Source organism: Coenobita brevimanus, chromosome 104 (assembly GCF_032717465.1).
Source record: "Coenobita brevimanus isolate Jiangsu-jjx chromosome 104, ASM3271746v2, whole genome shotgun sequence".
NCBI classification, from domain to species: Eukaryota; Metazoa; Arthropoda; class Malacostraca; order Decapoda; family Coenobitidae; genus Coenobita; species Coenobita brevimanus.
The window spans coordinates 49,181,913-49,191,912 of NC_137057.1; the positions used below are offsets into that span (position 1 = coordinate 49,181,913).

Consider the following 10,000-nt stretch of genomic DNA (forward strand, 5'->3'; position numbering starts at 1 on the left):
GGGGACCTGACCCCTCCGAGACCTGACCACCAGCACCAGCATGACCCCGCACAGGACGGCAATCGAGGTCACGATCCCGGCCACCACGCCAATGATGGGGGCAACTCCCACCAGACCCACCACTGAGGAGGAGGGTTGGGTGATGAATGTGTGGGTCCTGGCAGCACTGACTGACTGACTGACTGACTGATTAACTGACTGACTGACTGACTGATTAACTGACTGACTGACTGACTGATTAACTGACTGACTAACTGACTGACTTACTGACTGACTGACTGGCTGACTGATTAACTAACTGACTGACTGACTGACTGACTGATTAACTGACTGACTGACTGACTGATTATTAAGTGACTGACTGACTGTGGGAAGTTGGTGTATAATCTCTTAAGAGGCCTGGGGAAGTTGGGATTCAGTACCGTAGTGCTCTCTCTCTCTCTCTCTCTCTCTCTCTCTCTCTCTCTCTCTCTCGTATCTATATGTATATCTATCTGTCTATTTTTCTATCTACCCATCTGTCTACCCACCAGTTAAATCTCTCCTTATCTATCAACCTATCAGTCAGTCAGTCAGCCTTCTATCTGTCTGTCTGTCTATCTATCTATCTATCTATCTGTCTGCCTGTCTATCTTTATGTATCTGTGTATTTCCAGTCATCTGTCTATTTGTCTCCTATCAGTTAATCAGTCTATCTATCTATCTATCTATCTATCCATCTATCTGTCTATCTATCTATCTATCTATCTTAAAGTCTGTCTGTCTATCTATCCATCTATCTATCTACCTATCTATCCATCTGTCTGCCTGTTTATCTGTCTATCCATCAATCTATCTATCAGTCTATCAATCCATCCATCTATCTATCTATCCATCTATCCATCCATCTATCCATCCATCCATCTATCCATCTGTCTATCTCTCTATCCATCTATCTCCCCCACACCTACCTTGGCTGGCGCGCCTCTCAGCCACGTCCTTAAGGGTGTAGATCCGAAGCCTCACAGAATCACTCTGACCCTTTTCGTTCACGCCCGTAATCGTCAGCACATACTCCGTCCCGGGTTCTAGGCCAGCGAGGGAGAACACGGGTTTCGGGTACGTGGAGGTGTTGGCCAGGACTCTTGGGGACTTTCTAGACTGCGTGGCGCCTAGGTTCGGATCCCCGGGGCTCGTGGACTGCGCGGCGCCCTGCTTCGAATCGCGCGGGCCCGAAGCAGCGACGGATAAGATGAAGGATTGTGGCAGTCCCCCGTCCCACCCTGCACTGCATTTTACGTCGGCGCCCGTCGAGGTTACGTTGTTGACTGTGCAGTTACTGACGGGATCCGGAGGGGCTGCGATAGATAGATAGATGGATAGATAGATAGACGGATAGGGTGATGGATTGATGGATAGGTAGATGGATGGTTAGATAGATAGATAGATAGATACATGGATGGACAGATAGATAGATAGATGGGAAGATAGATAGCTAGATAGATGGGAGTAGATAAATAGATAGACAGATGGTCAGATAGATAGATAGATGGCTAGATAGATGGGAGTAGATAAATAGATAGACAGATGGTCAGATAGATAGATAGCAAATTGACAGATGGATTGATAGACAGATGGATGGATTAACTGATAGATAGATAGGAAGATAGACAGATAGATGGATAGATAGATACAGTAGATAGATAGAGGTGTGGATAGATGGATAGATACTTAAATATACACACATAGACAGACAGATAGATAGATATTTAGATAGATAGATAGGTTGATTACTTACCCATTTATCTATCTATCCATCTATCTATCCACTTTCATATTCATTCATTTATTCATTCATTAAGTCCTTCAGTAATCAATTTGTACATTCATTGAACAACCTCTGCATACATATATACATACATACCACATACATACATATACATACATACATAATACATAATACATCATACATACATACATACATACATTCCTTCCTTCCTTCCTTCCTTCCTACCTACCTACTACCTACCTACCTACCTACCTTCCTTCCTTCCTTCCTTCATTTCTTTCCATCTATCTTCCTTCTTACCTTCCTTCCTTCCTTCCTCTCTTCCTTCCTTCCTTCCTTCCTTCCTTCCTTCCTTCCTTCCTTCCTTCCTTCCTTCCTCCCATCCTTCCTTCCTTCCTTCCTTCCTTCCTACCTTCTTTCTTTCCTTCCTTCCTTCACCTTTCTTCCTAATTACCTCAACTCATTCACCCACCTCACCTCCATTCACTCAGCCGCCCCAATTAACCACTTCCACTACTGTTACTTGCATCACCACTACAACATCCGTCTGTCTGTCTGTCTGTCTATCTATCTATCTATCTGTTTATCTATCTGTCTATCTATCTTTCTGTCTGTCTCTGGCTATCTGCTGTTTTCTTTCTCCTTTCTATCTTTCTGTATGTCTACCTATCTATTTATGTCCTTCTGTCTATCTGCCTGTCTGTCTGTCTTTCTCTCTATCTGTCTCGCTGTTTATCTATCTGTTTATCTATCTATCAGTCTACCTATCTATTTATCTATCTGTCAATCTGTCTGCCTGTCTGTCTGTCTATATTTGTGTGTGTATATGTATTTATCTGCCTCTGTATGTATGTATGTATGTATGTATCTATCTATCTATCTATCTATCGTCTGTCCATCTATCTATCTATCTATCTGTCTATCTGCCAGTCTCTCTATCTATATTTGTGTGTATGTATTCATGTCTATGTATGTAAGTATCTGTCTACCTACCCATCAATGTCTATCTATCTATCTATCACCCACCTGCGTGAATGACATGATAGATGCAAGGCGTTGTCTGGGTGGCCACGGAGTTTGTAGCCCAGCAGAGGAGGGAGCCGTAGTCGAGATGGGAGCGAGGGGTGTAGCTGACTTGCGTTGCGTAGTTACTGACACGTAGCACCTTATTCTGATCCACTTCCTTCACTTCAGAGGAGCTGTTGAATGCCCATCTGTAGTGGGAGGAAGGGATGGATGTAGCACCTATCGACCAAACGTGGTATTAACACTCTCAGGCTTCAAAAAATCAGTCTAAGCACCCGGGGACATTACTGCATGGTACACCGTTAATTTCATCCGTTTTAGTTACTTCCAAAGAGATGTAGAGGAGGAAGGGATGGATGTAGCACCTATCGACCACACGAGGTATTGACACTCTCAGGTTCCCAAACGTCCTCTAAACAACCTGGGATAATACGTACAAACACCTGCGGATATTGATGCTTGCTACATCTTAATATTTGTCGTTTCCCTCAAGCCTCAACATCGGGAAAGACGATTTGGTTTAGCTGGGTTAGGTTGGATTTCCTTGGTTTGGGTTGGGTTGGGGGGAGGCGGTGGCTCAATCGGTAGAGCGTCGGCCTGCAGTCCTGACGGACCTAGGTTCGAATCCCGGCTGGGGCAGGGAACAGTTTAAGGATTTGAATTTCATTAAATCAGGCTTTACTGATCTACCAGAAGACCCGCCGACATGTAAAAATACCCCCGCTAATACCAATACACCAGTCCTGTATGAGACAGCCCTAGCATGTATTCAATATGGACGGTGGGTGTTAGCGCCATAAAAATACCCCCGCTAATACCAATACACCAGTCCTGTATGAGACAGCCCTTGCATGTATTCAATATGGACGGTGGGTGTTAGTGCCGAAGTGGTGACATGTACTGTAGTGGTGTATGGTATGTAGGAGGACTACTGGGCCTTGATGGCAGGCTGTGAACCCTATGCCCAGAGTCGGACACATAAAAAAAAAAAAAAAAAATTAGTTGGGTTGAGTTGGATTGGGTTGGGTTTGTGTTGGTTTAGATATAGTTGGTTAGGTTGGGTTGGGTTTAGGTTTGATTTGGTTGGTATGGGTTGTGTTGAGTTGGGTTGGGTTAGTTTGGGTTGGGTTGGGTTGGTTTAGATTTAATTGGGTTGGGTTGGGTTGGGTTAAGTTAGGTTTGGCGGGTTTGTGCTGGGTTGGGTTGGGTTAGATTTGGTTGGGTTGGATTAGATTTGGTTGGATTGGGTTGGGTTGGGTTAAGTTAGGTTTGGCAGGTTTGTGGTGGGTTGGCTTGGGTTAGATTTGGTTGGGTTGGATTGGGTTGGGTCAGGCTTGGTTTGTATGGGTTGGGTTGGGTTGGATCTGGCTTGGTATGGGTTGGGTTGGGTTGGATTAAGCTTGATTTAGTTGGGTTGGGTTGGTTAGGTAAGGCTATGTTAGATTAATTTGGGTTAGACTTAAAAAGATGCGCATAGGAAGGAGTCATGAGAATTGTACTTAGTTTGGATAGATAGATAGATAGACAGAGAGAGAGAGAGAGAGAGAGAGAGAGAGAGAGGGAGAGAGAGGGAGAGAGAGAGAGAGAGAGAGAGAGAGAGAGAGAGAGAGAGGAGGGGGACCAAAACTAACATGGACAACTGTACCTGAACGACGTAGGTGGAGGGTGTGCCTGAACCCTACATGTTACATTGACCTCTTCCTTTTTCCCCGCTCCGTACACTATCTTCTGTCCGGGCTGGCATGACGGGGCGACTGTGAGAGAGTGAGAGAGTGAAAAAGTGAGAGAGTGAGAGAGTGAGAGAGAGGGTGGAGAGAAGGAAGAGGCGAGGGGGAAAGAGCATAGACAAAAATATCCGTCATGAAAAAAAAAGCCAGAAATAAATCGTAAATACAAGCAGTCTCGTAACTCACACTTGACTCTAAGTTCGAGGGGCACTGAGGAGCCTTCGCCCTCCAGATTTGCGGCGCTGCAGGAGTAGGAGCCCGAGGATGAGCGGGAGACGTGTTGGAGGACGAGACTCTGGTTACTCTGAATGATGCCCAAAGAGACGTTGTGGCCTAGTCCTTGGCCCTGGTGGCAGGGGGAAGGCAGGGACGGTGTGGTATTAGCTTACTGTTACTACTACTACTACTACCACTACTACTACTGCTACTGCTACTACTACTACTACTACTGCTGCTGCTACTACTACTATTACTACTACTGGTACTGCTGCTACTACTACTACTACTACTACTACTGCTATTATTATTATTATTATTATTATTATTATTTTTTACCGTATTATTATTATTATTATTACCGTATTATTATTATTATTATTATTATTATTATTATATTATTATTATTATTATTATTATTATTATTATTATTACTGTATTACTATTATTATTATTATTATTATTATTATTATTACTATATTGGTATTATTATTACTCAATTATTGGATATAGGTTGGACTGCTGATATTTCTCTTTCTCTCTCTCTCTCTCTCTCTCTCTCTCTCTCTCTCTCTCTTACTCACATCAAGGAACCACTGGACCTTGAAGACTCGAGGGTTAGCCTTGATGTCACACTCGAAGTACAGATCATCGCCCTCCTTGATGTCACTCGTGTCCAGACTCTGTCCAGCTGCCAGGGTGAGGCGGGGCTTGTCTGGAATGTGACAAGGATAGGCAGAGGTTAGCAGGAGAGGCAGGGAATAGGTAGGATTAGCAGGAGAGGCAGGGAATGTGACAAGGATAGGCAGAGGTTAGCAGGAGAGGCAGGGAATAGGCAGGGTGAGCAGGAGAGGCAGGGAATGTGACAAGGATAGCAGGAGAGGCAGAGAATGTGACAAGGATAGGCAGGGTTAACAGGAGAGGCAGAGAAGTGTGTGGAGAGGGGTTTGTAATGCCACCACGCGAAGGCGACTATAATTATCACTACTATATTCATCTGTCTGTCTGTCTATCTATCTATCTATCTATCTATCTACTTATCTATCTTTCTATCTATCTGTCTGTCTGCCTCCCTGTTTGTCTATATCAGAGGAGGCGGTGTGTGTGTGTGTGTGTGTGTGTGTGTGTGTGTGTGTGTGTTTAATGGATTTCGTTACTTTCGAAATCAAATCAAGTGTTGTGTGTTCCTGTGTGCGTTTTTGTGATCGTTTTTATGTTTTCATGTGCGTGTGTGCTTGTGTGTATGTGTGTTTATGTCTGTGTGTGTTTTAATGTGCATGTGTATGTTTCTTTGCATAAGTGGATGTGTATAAGCCTGTATGTATGTATGTATGTATTGAGAGTTGATGTATGTATGTATGTATGCATGTATGTATGCATGTATGTATGTATGTATGTATGGAATATTGATGTACGTATGTATGTCTAATATGTACGTACTCAGGTCTAAAAGTATACATGTGTACGTATGCACATATATACAATCTCTGTACACATATAACCTACACAGACGCCTGTATAAAAAATATATATATATTATTTTCACAAGTACCATCTCCAAATTAAATCGCAGCAAAGAGCCTGGCCATTTTAGAGTTAACGATTTACTCACTGGCTTCTTTCACACCAATTATCCGATTGACGTGGACAGACTTTGAGCCAGAGACTATTTGCACATTTTAGAGCTAGCTTTTTTTGGTTATGTGTTGGTTGGTTTGGTTATTTGTTCATTTCTTTCTTTCTTTCTTTTTTTCTTCCTTTCTTCCTTTCGTCCTCGCTTTTCTATCTTTCTTTCTTTTTCTATCTTACGTTCTTTTCTTTCATTCATTCTTTCTTTCTTTCTTTCTTTCTCTCTATTTCTTTCTTCCTATCTGTATTTTTTTGCCCAGTAAGTGCTCAGACACACTAGAAATGCTCAGTGATCAGACATGCTCAGTAAGTGCTCAGGTATACTAAAAAATACTCAATGCACACAGCCTACAATACGCTCAGTGCTCTACAAATGCTCAGGTAGTGCTCAGTAAATGCTCAGTCATACTATAAATGCTCAGGCAGTGCTCAGAAAGTGCTCAGTAAATGCTTAGTGCTCTAAAATGCTCAAACAGTCCTCAGATATGCTCAGTAAATGCTCAGTCATACTAAAAATGCTCAGGTAGTGCTCAGGCATGCTCAGTAAGTGCTCAAACATACTAAATTTACTCAAACAGTGTTCAGGCATTCTCAGTAGATTCTCAGTCATACTAAAAATGCTCAGACAGTGCTCACCCATGCTCAGTAAATGCTCAAACATACTAAAAATGCTCAAATATGCTCAGAAAGTGCTCAGTACGTGCTCAAACATGCTAAAATGCTCAAATAGTGCTCAGACATGCTTGATAAATGCTCAAATGTGCTCAGAAAGTGCTCAGTACGTGCTCAAATATGCTAAAATGCTCAAATAGTGCTCAGACATGCTTGATAAATGCTCAGAGGTGCTCAATAAGTGCTCAGTACGTGCTCAAACATGCTAAAATGCTCAAATAGTGCTCAGACATGCTTGATAAATGCTCAGAGGTGCTCAATAAGTGCTCAGTACGTGCTCAAACATGCTAAAATGCTCAAATAGTGCTCAAACATGCTTGATAAATGCTCAGAGGTGCTCAGTAAGTGCTCAGTACGTGCTCAAACATGCTAAAATGCTCAAATAGTGCTCAGACATGCTCAGTAAATGCTCAGGAGTGCTCATGGTCCACCTCCCAGCTCATACTCACAGTGCACATCCAGCTTGAGCGCGTCCTCTATGGCCTGAGTCTTGAGCAGTGGGTTCTGAGCGCGGCAGGAGATGTAGGTGTCGTGGTCGGCCAGGGAGGGGCTCAGGCGAAGGCTTGAGCGGCTGATGTTGCCTTCCTGAAACACCTGTGCAAAGGTTTATTAAGATTGTAACACTTCTTCGTGACTAGCATCTTAAAATACTTGTAAGATACGTATTGTGATTTCATTCCATAGCACTTCTTCGTGACTAGCATCGTATTCTACCTGTGCAAAGACCTATTAAGATTACAGCACTTCTTCGTGACTAGCATCATATTTTACCTTCCTGAAACACCTGTGCAGAGACCTATTGAGATTAAAGCACTTCTTCGTGACTAGCATCGTATTCTACCTGGGCAAAGACCTAGTAAGGTTGCAGCACTTCTTCGTGACTAGCATCTTAAAATACTTGTAAGATACGTAATGTGATTTCATTCCTTAGCACTTCTTCGTGACTAGCATCGTATTCTACCTGTGCAAAGACCTAGTAAGATTGCAGCACTTCTTCGTGACTAGCATCTTAAAATACTTGTAAGATACGTATTGTGATCTCATTCCTTAGCACTTCTTCGTGACTAGCATCGTCTTCTAGTAATCCACTGTTTCAGCTAAACATTCAAGATGGAGGGGAGGTAATTTTAGGCCAAGTTGGGGTGAAAAGGGTGTAGTGTTTTTCATCTGTGTGTGTGTGTGTGTGTGTGTGTGTGTGTGTGTGTGTGTGTGTGTGTGTGTGTGTGTGTGTATGTATGTATGTATATATGTATGTGTGTGTGTGTGTATGTGTGTGTGTGTGCATGTATGTGTGTGTATGTATGTATGTATATATGTATGTGTGTGTGTGTGTGTGTGTGTGTGTGTGTGTATGTATGTATATATGTATGTTTGTATGAATGTATGTATGTGTGTGTGTGTGTGTGTGTGTGTGTGTGTGTGTGTGTGTGTGTGTGTTTATGCAAGGAAGAAGGAACCTAAGGCCAGAACCCTGCAAGATTATTCCCTCCAAGAAAAAATAAGAACAAAATAACAGAGAACCAAATTGAAGATCCGTTCATTTCGAGATGCCTGGACACACTGCGTTTAAAAGCCTGGAGGTCATAGGCAGGGGGAAATACAGACAGGGGAAGACAGATCAAGATGGAGAGATTGTAATTTTAGACCAGGTTAGGGTACGGAGGAATATAATACTTCTCACCTGTGTCTGCTGTTCATTATTAGCGGAGGTCATAGGCAGGGGGAAATACAGACAGGGGAAGACAGTTCAAGGTTTGGGTAAGGAGGAATACAGTACTTCTCACCTGTGTTTCCTGTTTGTTAATTAATGGAGGTCATAGGCAGGGGGAAGTACAGACAGGGGAAGACAGATCAAGATGGAGAGATTGTAATTTTTGATCAGGTTAGGGTAAGGAGGAACATTGCAAATTTTTAGTGGAGGTCGTAGGCAGAGGGAAATACAGAGGAAGACAGTAGGAGGAATATAATACTTCTTACCTGCGTTTCCTGGTCCGTCATTAGTAATCCATCTTTCCACCAGGTAACTTCCGCCTTGGGTCTGCTACCGGAAGTCTCACACATTAACTTGTACCGTCCCCCTTCCCTGAGCGGCACTCCCTCTGTTGCTATATGCACGCTGACTGGAGGGACTGGGAAGGGGTGGAAAGGTGTGGTTAGTGTGTGTGTGTGTGTGTGTGTGTGTGTGTGTGTGTGTGTGTGTGTGTGTGTGTGTGTGTGTGTGTGTGTGTGTGTGTGTGTACGCATTTTGGGGAACTGAAAAAGAGTAGGAAGGTATTGTTATGGTGTGTGTGTGGGAGGGGGTGTGGGGGTGTGTGCGCGCTTGTGTCTGTGTGCGTCTGTGTCTATCTATATGTACACCAATTATCTCCACACATAAACACCTACAAGCTAAACCAAACAGATAAAACAGATCAAAACACAACTCACAAATCATATCAATCGTCAGCGAGGCAGAGACGGGCGTAGACAGGTTGGAATTCCGGGCCAGGCAGGTTACCACTCTATTCAGGTGTTTTCGTGTGAGGATCGGTAACGTCAGGGTGTTTGTCGTGGTGTCGCCTTGTCGTTCCTCGCTCGTATCGTCTAGGAGGGTCGTCCCGGTCCACCACGACACCTTGGGAGGGGGACGACCTGCAGGGGATACGGTGGGGTCAAGCGCAGTTTCTTTAGTGGTTTATTTTGGGGGTTAATGTAAGGGTTTGGGTGAAGGATGATGGTGGTTGATTTTCTCTCTCTCTCTCTCTCTCTCTCTCTCACACACACATACACACACACACACACACACACACACACACACACACACACACACACACACACACACACACACACACACACACACACACACACACACACACACACACACACACACACACATGGAGAGAGAAAGAGAGAGAGAGAGAGCGGGTTAGCCTTTAGCCAGACCTTACTAGGCTTACATGACACTACTTGACCTTTGACCTCC

At 43.6% G+C, this 10,000-nt stretch overlaps 1 protein-coding gene across 1 annotated transcript in view; it reads right to left on the bottom strand.

Moving 5' to 3' along the window:
* The window catches only part of LOC145416117 (adhesion molecule nephrin-like), a 37,948-nt gene that overhangs the window by 1,104 nt on the left and 26,844 nt on the right, over window positions 1-10,000 (bottom strand). Inside the window, exons 5-13 of the mRNA XM_080285209.1 lie at window positions 9,466-9,669; window positions 9,016-9,167; window positions 7,488-7,632; window positions 5,322-5,452; window positions 4,708-4,867; window positions 4,440-4,548; window positions 2,795-2,982; window positions 951-1,337; window positions 1-122 (exon numbers count right to left, since the gene is read on the bottom strand). The exon at window positions 1-122 is cut by the window's left edge and continues 112 nt beyond it. Of these exons, the coding sequence (XP_080141335.1) occupies window positions 1-122; window positions 951-1,337; window positions 2,795-2,982; window positions 4,440-4,548; window positions 4,708-4,867; window positions 5,322-5,452; window positions 7,488-7,632; window positions 9,016-9,167; window positions 9,466-9,669 (1,598 nt within the window). The remainder of the gene's footprint in view (window positions 123-950; window positions 1,338-2,794; window positions 2,983-4,439; window positions 4,549-4,707; window positions 4,868-5,321; window positions 5,453-7,487; window positions 7,633-9,015; window positions 9,168-9,465; window positions 9,670-10,000) is intronic.